This window comes from Labeo rohita, chromosome 6 (assembly GCF_022985175.1).
Source record: "Labeo rohita strain BAU-BD-2019 chromosome 6, IGBB_LRoh.1.0, whole genome shotgun sequence".
NCBI lineage: Eukaryota > Metazoa > Chordata > Actinopteri > Cypriniformes > Cyprinidae > Labeo > Labeo rohita.
Genome location: NC_066874.1, coordinates 29,323,179 through 29,341,017, shown reverse-complemented (window position 1 = coordinate 29,341,017; position 17,839 = coordinate 29,323,179). Strand labels below are relative to the sequence as shown.

The 17,839-nt window shown below is 35.6% G+C and overlaps 1 protein-coding gene across 1 annotated transcript; it reads left to right on the top strand.

Annotated features, from left to right (window-relative positions):
- The first annotated feature begins 1,017 nt into the window (after window positions 1-1,017).
- On the top strand, window positions 1,018-16,067 carry lrig2 (leucine-rich repeats and immunoglobulin-like domains 2). The gene is made up of 18 exons (XM_051111417.1): window positions 1,018-1,620; window positions 3,265-3,339; window positions 3,434-3,568; window positions 3,798-3,938; window positions 4,142-4,285; window positions 5,044-5,187; window positions 5,364-5,507; window positions 6,469-6,549; window positions 6,631-6,702; window positions 7,271-7,339; window positions 7,516-7,679; window positions 7,815-8,126; window positions 9,810-10,091; window positions 10,177-10,620; window positions 11,335-11,487; window positions 11,619-11,759; window positions 11,945-12,199; window positions 13,143-16,067. Exons 1-18 carry the CDS (start codon window positions 1,439-1,441, stop codon window positions 13,328-13,330), a joined length of 3,126 nt encoding a protein of 1,041 aa, XP_050967374.1. The 5' UTR covers window positions 1,018-1,438; the 3' UTR covers window positions 13,331-16,067.
- Window positions 16,068-17,839: the final 1,772 nt, after the last annotated feature.

The window sequence follows — 17,839 nt, the reverse complement described above, 5'->3', positions numbered from 1 at the left end:
ACGTACTGTCAACGTTGGTTTGTTTGTAGTGCTCCGTGAATCATGTGAAACTTTGTTTAAAATCACAAGCAGGGTTGCCAAATTGGCGTGAGATTTACATGGGAAAAGTAAGAGCTTGAGACAGAGCCTGAAAGCGTGAAAAGTGGCAACCCTGCCTTTTGCAAACAAAAATCTCAGTGGATTATTACAATTAATGTCAAAATGAATGTTTGGAAATGTAAACTGATATTTCCTTCTGACACACTACAGCAAAAGATAGAAATAACTGACTTAAAATCATTTTTAAGTCACAATGCAATAGCTGTAAATAAATATATATGTTATATGGATCTGTTTGTTATATCATTGGGCACAATATATTACTTATGTCAACATGCTGGCTGAGTTTAAAAATATCTCATCTCACTATAGTGTCTAATTTATACTTTGAGTTACATCGAGAGTGTAGTCAGAGAAGTGGCCCTTAACACATACATACGAGTTAGATCATTTCAGTCTTACACACCAATAACAGTCTTTGCATAATTTAACATTTGAAACTATGTTGCTGTGGGAACAACTCTTGGAAAGCAAACAATCACATGCAGTGTTTTTTAATTAATTTATTTCTGTTTATTTTGAGAAAAATAATATTACATCTTCATTTTTTTTTTTTTAAATCTAATGATGCTAATGTCTTTGCTACAAAATAAAATACAAACTGTTCACAAAGATATTTAATGAACTCAAAATATGATTTACATTTACAAGTGCAAAGTAGAGTTTTTAAATAAAGTATTATTATTACAGTGGGACAAGCTCATAATAATAAAACTTAATATTTGGGGGAAAAAAAGTAATTTAAGAGACGCAATAAAATAAAAAACTGTCATAATATTCGTTTAAATTATAACTTTCAGAAAACATTTAAAACTTAGCACAGCAAACCTGAAGAAAAGTGAAAAAACTAAAGTTTGACGGATTAGTTGATTGGCCAATGACGCGAGGTCTCCAGCAGCACGTGATGGAGGGGTGGATCACGTGTCAACGGAAGAAGGTGCTTTGTTTTTCCTTAGGAAAAAAGTCGAGGAACAATGTTTGGAAAGGCGATTTCCAGTTATACTCTATTTTTCTCTCAAATGCAAACAAACTATCTTACATAGGACATGAAATCTTTTGGCATACCTAAACCGTATTTCCGCGTCTTGAAGCTTGTTTGACGCTCCGTTTGGGAATTCTTGAGGCTGCAGAGATTGCAAGGCGGAAGAAGGGAATTTCGAAGGGACGAACTGAGGGAGCCAAGTGATGGCTCCGGATTGATTTTGTCAGAGCTTTGCCATGTTTTTCAACTTAATTCAGATTCATATGAAATTCTATTTATATTTTAAAACACAGAGTAGTCTCTGTGTCTTATTAATGTCATAATTTGGACTGATTATTTGCGATCAAGAAACTCAAAATGGCGGAGGGCTGGCCCATCCCCCAGGCCCTGTTCCTGCTCGTAGTAAGTGTCGTGGGCCTGGACACTTGCCCTTCTCCTTGTACGTGTTCTGGTGGTCCAGGTGCAGCACAATTGCTGGATTGCAATAGGAAAAGACTGACTGCTGCAACTCTGGAAGCTCCATCATGGATCACCCATGCGTGAGTAACAGAGGAGATGTTGTTTACATGCTCTGGTGATGAGCCTTAAGCACTATGCAGGGGCTGCACATGTGCACAATACTAACCCACGATTGACAGCTGACTAGTTCAGTTTGGTTTGTTTGGGGAATTTGAGTCATTTTTGTAGTTTAAGATTTCAAATCTTGCGTTATGGCATTACTTCGAAGTGTCACATGATCCTTTGTAGAAATACCATAGAAACAAATTTTCCTCAAAAATTAAGCGTAGTTACTTTTTTTAAAAAAAAAATATTAAATGTTAATTTGGTTTTAGTAACAAAAAAGCATCTTACACTGATTAGAGCAAAAACCCTATACATGTACTATTTAATACATGAATTACCAACATGATTTATATATATATATATATATATATATATATATATGTGACCCTGGATCACAAAACCAGTCGTAAGGGTCATTTTTTCATAATTGAGAGTTATACATCATATGAAAGCTGAATGAATAAGCTTTTAATTGATGTATAGTTTGTTATATTTGGCCGAGATACAACTGTTTAAAAATCAGGAATCTGAGGGTGCAAAAAAATCAAAGTATTGAGAAAATCACGTTTAAAGTTCTTCAAATAATGTTCTTAATGTATATTACTAATCAAAAATTAAGTTTTCATACATTTACAGTAGGCATTTTACAAAATATCTTAATGGAGCATGATCTTTACTTAATTTCCTAATGATTTTTGCCATAAAAGAAAAATCAATAATTTTGACCCATACAATGTATTTTTGGCTATTGCTGCAAATAAACCCCAGTGACTTAAGACTGGTTTTGTGGTCCAGGGTCACATATATATATATATATATTAGTTAAACAGTATTTTTTTGTTAAATCTGTAAAATCTTTATTTTATAAAGTAAATGTAAGAATTACTTTTATGTTGTTATTAATATTTAAGTATGAACATTTAGTGGACTGAAATAACTTAGGTTTACTTGATTATCCCTTATTATTTTAAGAAAAGTCTTGTTAAAACATGAGTGTCAAATATTATACAAGTTTTATTTGACAATTTCTGAATTGTCATTCTTCTGAATTGTTTTATAATCGTTGTCCCCCACAAATCAAAACGTACAGAGCTTTTCATAAAACTAAGACTTTCTATATTAAATCTTAATAAAACATGTATGAGATATAGGACAACTGATATTTACATGCATTTTATGTAAGTAGTCTATTATACAAAAAGTTCACTGATATACATTACAAGTAATCTTAATTTTTTTGTGATCTTAATAAATATTTTTGCTATTGCATAAAATTGAGGTATTTCTTTTCCTCCTTTAGTGTGAGCTCACTATATCATACTTTGTGGGTTATTAAAGCCTCGTATTTCAAATGAGCTACACGATATCCTTTTTTATATTGGTTTTACTGTTCCTAGTTTAGTTTATTGTATACAGTTATATAGTTTCTTTGCTTATTTGCTTATATTTTAGTTATTCATTTTGTATGTAAGTATACAATGGTGGAAAAAGTCCAGTGAGTGAAACTAGATAATACTTTTGCTGTTTTTTTTAGGTTTATAATTGGCTGCTCTGTAAAGTTGTTTCTTTTTTGAGGCTTTTTCAGGTTTTAATCATTTTTTTTCCCTCTGTGAATGTAGGTCTATGAATCAGAATGAACTTACAGCGGTGCCTTTTCTTGGAGAGGCTTCATCCAACATCACAGTGCTGTCGCTGTACGTTTTCCTCTACGTTTATTTTTTTCATTAAATGTAAATGATCATGTCTGTTGATTATGGTACTATAACTATATCTGCTGTTTATTTTCAGTGTTCATAACCGAATCTCTGAAGTCGTGGCAGAGCAGCTGTTCCCATATTCATCTCTGGAAAGTCTGGACTTGAGCTCTAATTCTATATCTGAACTTAAGGCTGGATCATTCCCTCCCATGCAGTTGAAATACCTGTGAGTTTTTGTACTCAGGCTTGTCTGAGAGTTGCACTTTCGTAAGAGTAGATTAAGAGAGCTTTTTTAATGTGTTCTCCTTTTCCCTTGAGTTATCAGTTTGAGACAACTCAAGGATCAATTGTTGCTTTGATCTTTTTGTCATTGAATAATGGATGTTTCTCCTGGTGTTTCTGATTACTTTTGGGGTTCATGGATATTTGTCTGTTTCCTCTCTTCATCACAACAGCAATCTGAGCAAAAACAAGATAAGTTCCTTGGAGCCCGGTTGTTTCGGAAACATCAGCTCCCTTCTGGTGTTGAAGATAAACCAGAACAGACTCTCTGTGCTGCCTGATAAAGTCTTCACCCTCTCTCAGCTCCAAGTCTTGTGCGTATTCATTGCTAATGAATAGGATGTTATTGAAGTGCTCAATTAGATAGTGTCTGACAAGAATATGTGCCTGCTAAATGCACCTGATGTTATCAAGTGGGGAGTTCATTTCCCTTCTTGTCTTGCCTCAGATTGTTAGGGCAGTGGTTTTGATTTTCTCATTGTAACATGCCCCTCTTCATGTTTTTGTCACTTTTCAGAGAGTTAAGGCGCAACAGGATTCGTGTCGTGGAAAGTCTCATTTTCAAAGAACTGAAGGCTCTTAAATCGCTGAAGATGCAGCGCAACGGCATCACAAAGCTGATGGATGGAGCTCTCTTTGGTTTGGAAAACATGGAGGAGCTGTGAGTCAATGCTTCCTGGCAGTAGATCATTTAAAATATTTAAATAAAATTATATGTAGGTAAAAATTGCTGTTTTCCAAAAAAAAAAAAAAAAAAAAAGAGAGTTTTACTATAATTTACTACTTGCATTAAACAACGAGACAATAATGTGTAAACTGGTGATTCCTCTTAGGAAGATAATCACACTTTAAGCCAATTTAGAGCAATTATATACATATTACAATAGGTCATATTTGGCCAAAATGGCTGGACATATGTTTAATTAATTATATGTGACCATGAACCACAAAACCAGTCATAAGGGTCAATTTTTTGAAATTGAGATTTATCTGAAGTGAATAAATAAGTTTTCCACTGATGTATGGTTTTTAGGATAGGACAATATTTGGCTGAGATAAAACTATTTGAAATCAAAATACTGAGAAAATTGCCTTTAAAGATATCCACATGATTTTCTTAGCGATGCATATTACTAAACAAAAAGTAGGTTTTGATATATTTACAGTAGGAAATTTACAAAATATCTTCATGGTACATGATCTTTACTTAATATCCTAATGATTCTTTGACATAAAACAAAGTCATTTTGACCCATACAATGTATTTTTGGCTATTGCTACAAATACACCCATGCTACTTATATTATATTATATTATACTATATTATATTATATTAGTTATCATTTATAATTTAAGTTTGTTTTACATGAATCAGTAGTGATTTATGGGTGACGTGTGTTCTGTTTTGTCCTCTGCCAGAGAGTTGGAGTATAATAATCTGACGGAGCTAAATAAGGGCTGGTTGTATGGGCTGCACATGCTCAGGATTCTGCGGGTAAATCAGAACAGTATCGGACTCATCCGAGCTGATGCCTGGGAGTTTTGCCATCGTCTGGATGAGCTGTGAGTGACTTTGGCCCTGACCTTAATGTTTAATCCAATATACAATACGGTGAAAGTTGCATGTAGATTTGTTTTTTTAGAAATGTATGATTTGTTTTTTTGTTTTTGTTTTTTCTTGAGTGTTTTATTTGATTGTTGGCTCTCAGGTAATATGTATGTTTGTGTTTCGTTTCCAGGGATTTGTCCTTCAATCACTTGAGTCGTCTGGAGGATTGGGTGTTTTCTGGTCTCAGTCTCCTGCAGAGTCTCAACTTGGGTGACAATCAAATCACACACCTGGGAGAAGGAGTGTTCAGCAGCCTGGCTAATGTCCGGACATTGTAAGATAACCCACATTCCCCTTCTGTTTCTCATTTTATACAAATAGTCTTAGGTTTATATATAAAATGCATGAAATATATACATATACATATACATATACATATACATATACATATACATATACATATACATATTATTATTATTATTATTATTATTATTATTATTTATTTTATTTTATTTTATTTTTTTCTGCTGTGCCAGTCAGGATAGTAATTCAGATTTTAACTTGCCAAAAAAAATCAAAATGTGTCAAAAAGTATTTTTAATTATAAATATTTATATAATATATATATTTTTCACAATAAGAGTATAAATATTACATGTTTAAGTTGCAGTAATAGCTGGAAGTATTATATTTATAATCTAAGCTATATTAATAACAGTTTTGCTTGTAAATGATGGCATACATTACTGATTTTTCTGTCACTTATCTTCTTATTTGCTCTCAGATATAGAACATGATAGAAAATGATCTTGATGAAAATAGCACTGAGCTCTATTTCTATTAAATAAAATGAACCCCTAATTACAAACAGATACAGTCCATCTTTGTAGTTTAAGCCCTGTAAGAATCCTTCTAGTCTAGTTTCTGCATTTCAGCCTACCCCACTGATAAAGAGCACATTCAAACATGCCCACCTCTCGTAACCTCCGCCATGTCCCTTTGGCACAGTTGTAAAAGGGATGTCGGCCTTTTAGGCCTTTTACAGTCAGCAGTGCGTGAAAACAATCTCACAGTACTCCCACATACCAGCCTGTCCATACAAAACCTTCTATTATACATGAAAAACATACAATGGCACTGAGCTGCCTAGAGCCCTAAAACTCAAGTCTCTGTAGAGGTACAATCACCTAAACAAAACAGCTCTGACATTTTAGAATAATAAAAGAAAGCATGTTCGACACGGCAGCAGTTTGAAAATATTCTGACGGGTCTATTTTGATGTTTGTTTGCTCCAGGGACATCCGTAATAACGAGATATCTCTCGCCATCGAGGACTTCGTCGGCATGTTTGTGGGTTTGAAGAGGCTGAACTCGCTGTAAGTTTGTTGATGGATACGAGCTGTTTGATCTGACTCAGAAATGTGAAGCGTGGCTTGACATGCGCATATGTTTTCCAGAGTTTTACAGAATAATAAAATCAGGACTATCACGAAGAAAGCGTTCGAGGGTCTGATGGAGCTGGAGCATTTGTGAGTCTGTTTTAGCCCTTAGTGTTTTGAAAACATTGTGTCTCATTATTGCTGGATGGAGTTATATGAAATTCTAGATATTATTTTATTTAAAGATTTTTATGGAAGTCAGTTTCTGTCCTTGACTACAAAACAAACAGGTTGAGAGAGTTTATAAAGTCATTTTCTGAGAGATATAAAATCATACCTGAACATTTAAAGTTGTGATGAAATTGAAGCAACAACAGGTCTTTTGTTTTGTATAATTCTGTAAGATATAATACCTTTTTTTTTTTTTTAACTCTTATGTGAAAATATGCTTCCATAGTTTCTTCTAAGAGCTAAAATTGTACTTGATTCAAGTGAAATTGAGCATCAAAGCTACAAAAATACAAAAGAAAAGACTCATAACTCATGTTTTAAACCCTTTTTACTCTGACCCTATAAAATACTCTAGGTTATAGATTATAGATTTATAGGGTTATGCTGTTATATAACCTTTTTTTTACTGTACGACAGCAGTAAAACCCAGAGCACAAAGAATTTGTTTTATGCTGTTCTAAGTAATCTTTTTGATTTTGTTCTACAGGGACCTGAGTAAGAATGGCATCATGTCTATTCATCCTGATGCTTTCACTCATTTAAAACTTAAAACACTGTAAGTCATTGTTTACTTTTTTTTTTTTTTTGCAGACTTTTGTATGTTTCATGTATTTTCTGTATCTATGCATTTTGCGTAATATATATTTGTCTGTATAGACAAATATATTTGGATATTAGAATAACGTAATTTAGATGCATTCTCAGTAATGCTTGTATTGTGGTTTTCCTCAGTGATTTGAACACCAGCAGCCTCCTGTGTGACTGTCAGCTGCAGTGGTTGGCCCAGTGGTTGATTGGCAGTCAGTTCCAGCAATCCTGCACTGCCGTCTGTGCTCATCCCGCCTTCCTGGCAGGATCTAGTGTTCTCGTTATTAAACCAGAGGATTTTGTCTGCAGTAAGTGGCCTTACAGTAACAAAACATCCTTTTCTGTTTTGTCTTTCACCATTAAAAAAGCCACTATGAAACTTTAAATCTAAAAATATTAGCTTTTTCTTGCATTAAGATCTCTTTATTGTCTTTCACTCGCAGATGACTTCCCTAAACCTCAGATCAGCGCTCATCCCAAGACCGCTGTGGCCTTACGTGGGACCAACGTCACTCTGAACTGTTCTGCGTTCAGCAGCAGCGATTCTCCCATGAGCACCGCCTGGCGCAAAGATGGAGAGGTGCTGTATGAAGCCCAGGTGCAGAACTTTGCACGGTACCAGGATCACCGCCTCCTCTACACCACCGTACTCCACCTGCTCAATGTCAATTTCACAGATGAGGGCCAGTACCAGTGTGTCATCTCCAACCATTTTGGGTCCAACTACTCAACTCTGGCCAAGCTCACTGTAAATGGTTAGTGCTTCATCAAAATCGATTCTTGCATTAAGTTACATATTGTTACACAATCAGCTTTCAGCCTTATTTTATTTGGTCAAATCTTTCAAAAAACATCTTTTTTAGATGGTTGGTCTGTTGACAAAACCATTGCAGTTGATCCTTTTTTGTGTGTGAATTGTAAATCGAAATGAATGAGCACTCAGCAATATCTATGGAGGGATATTATTATTAGCCATAGTGTCAGATTGTTAATTTAAAGTGTTGATTATGTGATCATCTGCAGGACTTTCGTATTGGCGTATTGCTAAAGTGCTGTGATCTCTCCAAGCCTTTGATAAGCAGTTTGGCATTTGTTTTTTCCCTCTCCTTATTTACCCTCATCTCTCCATGGTTGTTTTCTGAGCTCTGTTAGTTTAATTTTCCGTGTCTGTCGAGCAAACATAGCAGCCCTCTGGGATGCCGACCTCAGCAATGTAATTATTCTGAATATCAGTTCATGATACTGATGGAGAAGCGGATTTGTATCCTAATAATAGAATATGACAATAACAGGAACATGATTCACAAAGCAAACACTGTAAATGCAAATGGCGCTGTTTAGGATTTGACTGGCCGGTGGGTTGCTTGTTTTTGTTCAGGCTGTTTAATCAGAAAAATGAATTGTTGTCACATTTTATAAGTAGAAAATGATTTTAATATTGTATGCGACCCTGGACCACAAAACCAGTCTTAAGTAGCACAGGTATATTTGTAGCAATAGCCAAAAATGCATTGTATGGGTCAAAATTATAGATTTTTCTTTTATGCCAAAAATCAATTGGATATTAAGTAAAGATCATGTTCCATAAAGACATTTTGTAAATTTCCTACCGTAAATATATAAAAACTTAATTTTTTATTAGTAATATGCATTTCTAAGAACTTCATTTGGACAGCTTTAAAGGCAATTTTCTCAATATATATATATATTTTTTTTTTTGCACCCTCAGATTCCAGATATTCAAATAGTTGTATCTTGGCCAATTCTTGTCCTGTCAAAACACACCAATAGCAAGCTTATTTATTCAGCTTTCAGATGATCTATACATCTCAATTTCCAAAAATTGACCATTATGACTGGTTTTGTGGTCCAGGGTCACATCAGTGTTATATTTGCTTTTGTTTACAAAGTTTCTTTACATAAATTTCCTTACATAAATTAATTTAAGGCTAGAATAGCCTATTTTAAGGTAGAATAACAAGTAGAATAATATACTTAAATATTATATAATTTAAATAGAATTTTAACAGTGAGTTATAATTGTAGTAATATAATGTACTTTATTTTAAATATTAAAATATTTAATTAAAATTTTGCATTTTTAGTTCACTTTAATTGTGATTACGTTTCAAGTTATCTTTCCATAAACAATTTTTTTTTCTTAAACCCAGACCACTTTATGAATGGGTAATAAATAGTAATACCAAAAGGTACCATATTCATATAGTATGGTATTTACATAAGTGTACAAAAAGTACAAAAGTGTACTCCAACATACATTTAAAGAATAATTACTATAATAGTGAAATTGCCATCATACATGAAAGAAATCATGGTACTACCATGGGGCTTTTTTGTTATTATAGTCACGTTTCATGTGTGTAGTTTAGCTTACTTGAGTAAAGCGGTGAAAATAAGTCTCTAATTGCTTTTCCCAGAGCTTCCCACCTTTTTGAAGACACCCATGGACCTGACCATCCGCACCGGTACGGTCGCTAGGTTGGAGTGCGCTGCGGAGGGACACCCGACACCACAGATCGCCTGGCAGAAAGACGGAGGTATCAATTTCCCTGCTGCCCGTGAAAGGAGGATGCATGTCATGCCAGACGATGACACTTTCTTCATTGCTAATGTAAAGGCAGAGGATATGGGCGTCTATAGCTGTACAGCCAAAAACGAGGCAGGCAGCCTATCAGCCAATGCCACTCTTACTGTGCTAGGTATAGTATTTTACTATTGTCTAATGGCCAAAATGTGAATAATTACTTGCATTCAATATTTAATTGTCTCTGGTCTTTTTGACAGAAACACCATCCTTCCAGCGCCCTCTAGAGGACCGTAATGTTGCCAGAGGTGAGACTGCTGTCCTTCAGTGCATAGCACGTGGTAGTCCCGCCCCCCGCCTCAACTGGACCAAAGACGATGCCCCGTTGGTGCTGACGGAACGTCACTTCTTCGCCGCAGCCAATCAGCTCCTCATAATCGTAGATGCCAGCCCTGCTGATGCAGGGAAATACACATGCATCATGTCCAACACGCTCGGCACAGAGCGTGGTCACATCTACCTCAGCGTCTCACCCTCGGCCAACTGCGATCCGGTGACCAGCATATACAGTCAGGATGGATGGACAACAGTTGGCATTGTTGTAATGGTGGTCGTCTGCTGTGTTGTCGGCACCTCGCTCGTGTGGGTCATCGTCATTTATCACATGAGGAGAAAGAGTGAAGACTACAGCATAACAAATACAGGTCAGTGGACTTTTTGAATGTATCGGGTTTTTTTTAATGTATCAGTTTAAATAATTAAAATGAAAAATGGTGTAAACCATATAAGATAATACATTTTTTGATTAAAGGTTAATTAAAGAAAATTAATAGAAATATTAAAGAAAATTAGATAAAAAAAATACGCTTAGTAGCAGGGCTTTTGTAATTATGAATTTATATATTTTCTTTTGTTTGTTTCCCATTTTTGAGATGCCAATTTACTTTTTAATTGGCAGTATGTGATTGGATAACAACAACAGTGCAGTGTAATTAGTAATATAAGAAATCTTGTTTTTACTTTTTTATTTTTTTATTTTTAAATAATTTGGTGTTTAACAAAAATTGCCCAGTAGAATAACAAATATTTATAAATATGTACTTTATTTTAAATGTATTATATTTGTTAATTAAATATTATATAATTTAAATAAATACTATTTACCTTAGAAAAACAATTGTAAATATTTTAATATTTAAAATATTCCCCATTTTGGTCAACTTTTATTGTGAGGAAGTTTTAAGTGGTCTTTAATCCAGATTGCTTCAATATAATATAGTAATAAATCAGGATATTATGTAATAAATGCAACAGCCCTTAGTATTTTAAATAGCCATTATAACAAGCTGAGCATGGACCAAAAATGATAAAAAATGACTGAATTGTATTGTAAAAATCTCTCTGTTGGTGTATTCCAGATGAGATGAACCTACCAGCGGACATTCCCAGTTATCTCTCGTCTCAGGGAACGCTGTCCGAGCCTCAGGAGGGCTACAGTAACTCAGAGAATGGAAGCCACCAGCAGCTTATGCCATCTCATGCTAACGGTTACGTCCACAAAGGCACTGATGGTAATATCACCCTGTGTTCCTTTAGCAAGAAAGATTGTTTTTCAGAAAGCCTATAAATTTAAAAACTTGGGTAGTTTCTACATGTTGTTATAATGGATGCGTAATACTGTCGTGTTGTGATGTTTCCACAGGAGTATGTTACGGTGAAGTGAGCAGTGATGTTGATCCAGATGCTAATGGAATGCTGGGTAGTCGTGTGGGCTCTTTCTTTGCTGGACGTAGCAGCTTCCACCGGAGTGAACCCAGAGAGGGACAGACAAATATCCCTAATGGTAACATTAAATATTAAATTTATCCGACTAATTTCATATGACTTGATTTGCTTAAAAATGAGTATTCTGTCATTTACTCTCCGTCATGTCATTGAAAAGTGGGCTGTTTGTCTCACCAGTTGACATCATTAATCGGGTAAGTTGGATGACTAGTCGACCATGCTGACTCCTGTTTGCGTTTTTAGGAGGAGCGGGCCCTCTGGTCATCTGCTCAGACTGCTACGACAACGCCAACATCTACTCACGCACACGCGAGTACTGTCCATACGCCTACCTGACAGAGGACGACGCACTTGTGTCTCAGATCTCTCGGGATGGACACCAGAGCGGCCATCAAGAGAGGGATCAGCACACCGAGCATGCAGACACGGCACTGGAGAGTTTTATAAGTCAGCAGAACGCCTCTGTGTTCCTCACAGCGTCACAACGCTATAGCACTGGTGAGATGAACACTGTACCTACATCATCAACATATTCTAATGCAGTATAATTTAGTTTTACACATCAGTTTTACACAAAGCTGAATAAATAAGCTTTCCATTGATGTATGGTTTGTTAGGATAGGACAATATTTGGTTGAGATACAACTATTTGAAAATCTGAGGGTGCAAAAAATCAAAATTGCCTTTAAAGTTGTCCAAATTAAGTTTTTAGCAATGCATATTACAAATCAAAAATTAAGTTTTGATATATTTACGGTAGGAAATTTGCAAAATATCTTCATGAAACATGTTTACTTAATATCCTAATGATCTTTGGCATAAAAGAAAAATCAATCATTTTGACCCATACAATGTATTGCTAGCTTTTGCTACAAATATACCTGTGCTACTTATGACTGGTTTTGTGGTCCAGGGTCACATTTCTGTCAAATTTTATACTAATATCCTTTTCACCATCCTTTTCACAATAAAGGCATAAAAATCCTTATTGACCCCAAACTTGTCTATTTAAAATGATGTAAACATATTAGATTTAATTCATATTTGTGTTTATAAATTATACAGTATTATAGAAATATACACATTTAAATATTTACATTTAAAAATGGACATTTATCTTAACACTGCCTGCCATCTCAGGTGGCATTTTCTAGTGTACAATTAAATATTACAATATAAAACAACTGTTTTCTGTGTTGTAATAATTGTAATAAAGTGTAATAATCCTGTAGCATCCATTGTGAGTGTTATTTAAGCACTATTTTGTCCACTTCATATAATGAACACTAGTTGTGTAGCATGCTTGAATTATTTTTAACATGTTTGCTCGCAATGAAGACTGTCTCTAAATAGATTCTTGCGAAATAAGTTTTGGAACTGATCTAGAACGTGTACCAATTTTCACAAACTCTTTTTTTGTTTTTTGTTTTTCTTCTCTCAGATGTCCCAGGCAGGTCATTTTGGGATGGTGAAGACCCCCACTCTTCCATCCTCACCCAGGGCTCAGTGACTGTACACAAGCCCCCGACGGGCCTGTCCCCTGGGGATGGCCGAGAGGAGAGGAGGGGGGCACTGGAGGAAGGCTCATACAGGACTAACCCACAGGAAAGCGCCTCTGCGCCCACATAAACCCAGCCATCCCTGTCTTCCCGTCCTTTTGACCCCAAACATCACCACCTTGTCCTTCATTCGCCTCCCAGTGCCCTCAGCCCACTACCTCCTTTGACTTGAGAAGCCTCATTATCTGCCAAATGAAATGCCTCTCTCTTCAATGTTTACACTGCCTCTCCTGTCCCTCCCCACCATGTTTCTTTGTACCCAACTGGGATGTGCGTGTACTGCGGAAGACTCTTTCAAAAAGGAGACGGAATTCCTGCTTTCACCATTCCTCAGCTAACCAGTCTAGTTTGAGCCCTGAATGTAACATTTTCCAAGAGCTCCACTAGTCCTAACCTGTGACGTACGAATTATATTTGGTTTTCCTGCCTACTTAAGAGCGTTGAGCCTTTCTGCATATGCCAAAGCTTGACCCAGACTCCCTTATAACTTGCTTTTGGACCTGCACGAATTGTGACTGTGAAGATTGGACTGCCTAAAGAGGGCAGTGACGTTCTCTGAGTGAGGTCAGAGGGCCAATTACATGTATTTCTCATTCCTTTTGGCAAGCGGTACAGACTGATGACCAATAATGTGTTAACAGAGTTTACAGCTCTGCTGTTTCCACTGGTACGCCGGAGTTGCTGTTATTGTCATTAATAATGCATTTTTTGTGTAGTGCTTTTCACAAACCTAAACATATTTCTCAGTTTCTCTGTTTTCTTAAGGCACTATAACAGTAAGATAAGTTGCACCTTTGACAATCTGCCCAGGACAGCCTTATATGAATCATATGCTAACTTTTTTGTTACACTTCTTTCCATATTAAGCTTTTGTATTATGTTGTGTATTTTGTGACCAAATTTCCATTTGCATTCTTGCAAGTGCGCATCTTGCAGTCTATGATCGATCTATTTGCATTTGGGGCGGGGCTACATTCTCATTGACCAATAGGAGATTGGGGAAATTTTTTTGCAGTTCCGTTTGGTGCCCTGGTAGTGTAAAAATCACACAGTTCACCTTAAAAATGTGTATTGCTGCATTTGAAATCTGTTACTGCTGGATCAAACTGGTCTCGTCTTCCTAATTTGAGGTTTAATAACCATTTTGAGTTATTTTTTATGTTTTGGCCTTAGAAGGACGGCTGGATTTTAAATTTCTTTAGAGGCTGTGTCCAAAACCAAAGGCAGCTGCCTTACTGTCCTGCTGTCTGCTCAATCAACAGACACCGTAACATCACATCTAATGATCTTAAACAAATTCACTGAGAAGCAAGGTCATATGTAATGACCACAGTTTTTATTTCTCAGTATAAGTAGGTGGAAAATACACTTATAAATTGAATTCAGTCACTTAGCCCAAATGATGATTTTTTTTTTTTTTTTTTTTTTTTTTTTTTACTTTTGACAAACTGCATGCACGGGATCTTGGAACCATTTGATTCGAATATGCTTTTATGCCTTCCTACCTCCAGAACAGCTTTTTTTTTAGGTTTCGGACACAGCCACTACTTTGCTTTGAAGGTGTCACATTTGCATTTACGTGGCAAAATTTCCAAAATGCAGTCATGTTAATAGGAATTTACATGATCTCTAATTTCGTGTGAGGCAAAACATTTGCCTGTGCAGATTTTGCATAAACTTTGAACAAAAATTCACAACTTTTACTAATATAAAGATGTGCTCACGTTCACCATTGAGAAGTTTTGCAGGCAAAAACAAGTCATTTCAATAGGAATCTGCATGATTGAGAATTTCATGTGAAAAGTGCTTTGTTTAAAAGTGACTTTTGTGTGAGCCATGCTTTATACGTTGCTACACTATTGACAAGAACTATCGAACCTTTGTCAAATGTGACTGACCTTCCATTATTGTGACTGCACCTTAAGGCTGCTTATTTTAGAAGTGACCTCCAAGTAAACAGTGCTTCATGAATTGCTATACTATTGATATTGGATTGGATTCTTTGCTTGAAAAACTTCAATCCTTCATAATCCAGACCATGCATATGGATCCCCGATTAAATCTTGACCGTTCTGTTTGTTCAGAAAGCTGATATTTTGCACTTTTTAAATGTACAAAAGCTGGATCTTGTGTTGCAGCCGAAATCGATGGTCACTGTCTTCCCCTGTCTTCTTTTAATAGAAATTATTCATTTTCAACCACTTTCCAACTGTGATAACTACCCCTTGATTTGCATATTGATTTGTTGCATTTTGCACAATCTCTTGCCTTGCAGTTAGCTATACAATTACACTAATCAGAGACCTTGATGTCAAATGATGCGTCTGACTCCTCGCTGTGTCAATTTCCTTGGTTGAAAGGAAAGGAGTTTGTGTCATCAGCGGCTTCCAACCACGTTCAAAACATTACATTTTTCGAATTACTGTTAATGCTTGTGGGGGATAAGCGCAAAGCAGTTTAAAAGTAACATTAGAGAATAGCTGCTTTATTTTGCTTTGAATTATACAGGACTTTGTTGGGATCTTTTGAAACGAACAAGTGTGATGGAGTTCTGTTTGATTTACACCAAAGAAAAATCCACACGGATTAAACATTCCTGCCTTCCACAAACCAAAGTTTAGCTTAAATGCTTTGACAATATTTAAAATGCTGCTTTTTTAAATGTTTCGTTCATTTTCTTGTGTATTTTTTTTTTTGTATGCTGTACCTGTACATTCTGTAAAGCATGTATAAAGAACATTATGTTTCAGAAAATTCTGACATTTAGCTGACATTTAAACAATAAAATGAATTCAGATGCATCACGAGTGAAGATGTACCCATGTTATTCAAATAAACTGTTATTAGTGGAACTAGCTGAGGGATTAAGCACTACTGCTATTGTTTATATTTAGGGTAAAATTCCGTGCTTGACAGGGAAGCGTTATCACGTTAATAACGGGAAATAGTTAATTGATTTCTAAAGTTTCAAAAAACATTCAAATTAAAAAAAAATAGACTGTTTTGGCTATAATTTCAGACTTTATAGGGTAAACATCAAATATGAGGTTGAGGTTGATTCAGGTCGATCTGCTATTGTTGTTTGTTTCATGAAAGAACAAAAGCAATTTTCATTCCAACATTTTCATTTTGGCTGAGATATTCAATGTAATAATATTGCTTTGTATGGTAAAAAAGTATTGTTATTGTAAGTGTATTGTGTTAGTGTTATGCTACAGCTCTCTACAGTGTTGGTACTCTCAAAGGATGATTGAATTATGCTAATATAGTGAACTACAGAACTTTTCTGGAAGTTTTCAGTGAGTTTAAAAGGACGCAGAGCCATTTGAATCCCTCTAAATACTTGAACTGACAATTTTCATTGCCGTCCTCCAAGAGATGTTCTGAGAGAGAAATTATAGTTGTGAGATCAAAGTACATACCTCCGCCTGCTGCTATCCCTCTTTACTCAGCTTTATCAATAATTCATTCAAACACTACACTCGCTTCAGATTATTACACTAGTGGAACAGGGACGTGCTGCGCCCTCTGCACGCACCGTCCTGCACCGCGCAAGAAAAACTCAGGCTATTGCCTTAGTTAAGACCATAACTAAGACTAGACTGTTTTAACACAGCCTGTAGATATCTAATAAACCAGTGTTTTGTGTGCGTGTGTTCAGAGCTTTGTACTTTCCAGATTTAATATAGGAGGGAATAGGCCTTATTGTTGTGAGTGGTGACATTTCAGTATCTATAAAGGAAAAAGTGGTTTTGTATTTTGGCTTCAAACATCTTGTTCAAAAATTGTATAAATTAAAAGAATATTTGTGCATTCTCCAAATTAAAATTTCATTATTTTGTAATATCATTTGGGTTAAAATGAACCAAATGAACTATAAAAGAATATATATATATTTTTAACGCTTTAGTTTTGACCTTTATTATGTTAGGACAGATCATAGCTGACAGGAAGCAGGATTGGGAAAGGTCCTCAAGCCGGGATTCGAACTCGGGACGCAAGGGCGCTGTATGTCGGCGTACTGCCCAGAAGGCTATCGGCACATTAAAAACTGAAAACAAGATTTTTTTTTAAATGAAAGGTGAGTTGTCAGTCATGCTTTATTTTCATTTTGTACAATTAATTAATTAATTAATTAATTAATTATTATAGTCTAAAATAATGGCTGAAAGATCAGAAGCACAGAAGAAAGTCACATTTTGAAACAACATGAGGGTGAGTAAATTACAGAATTTTATTTTTTGGGTGAACTGTTCTTCTGAGTCAAATGTGTTTAAACTTTAGAGCAGTTATTATTTTCTCTTGTGGAATACACAGTATATTTTCCACCAAATAGAAAAAGAACCATCTTGAAGGTTCTGCAAGAGCTATATGTTATTTCAGCATGTGAGCTGCTCTGTAAATAACTTTGAGGTTGAATGTAACTAACACACTGAAATTAGTTTCATGTCTGGTCTTGTTCTATAGTATAATTAACCATGTCTGCACACTTCCTGCTGCGTTTCCTGTGTCTGATCTCAATACTCTGGGGAAATACAACTGTTCTGCGATTTGAAGCGCACAGCAGTGATTGGGAATT

Excerpts from the sequence above, each read along its gene's own strand:
- lrig2 (XM_051111417.1), top strand. The coding sequence starts at position 1,439 with ATGGCGGAGGGCTGGCCCATCCCCCAGGCCCTGTTCCTGCTCGTAGTA. Across the intron at positions 6,550-6,630 it reads TTGAAGAGGCTGAACTCGCT|AGTTTTACAGAATAATAAAA; the intron begins GTAAGTTTGTTG and ends TATGTTTTCCAG. Across the intron at positions 7,340-7,515 it reads CATTTAAAACTTAAAACACT|TGATTTGAACACCAGCAGCC; the intron begins GTAAGTCATTGT and ends GGTTTTCCTCAG.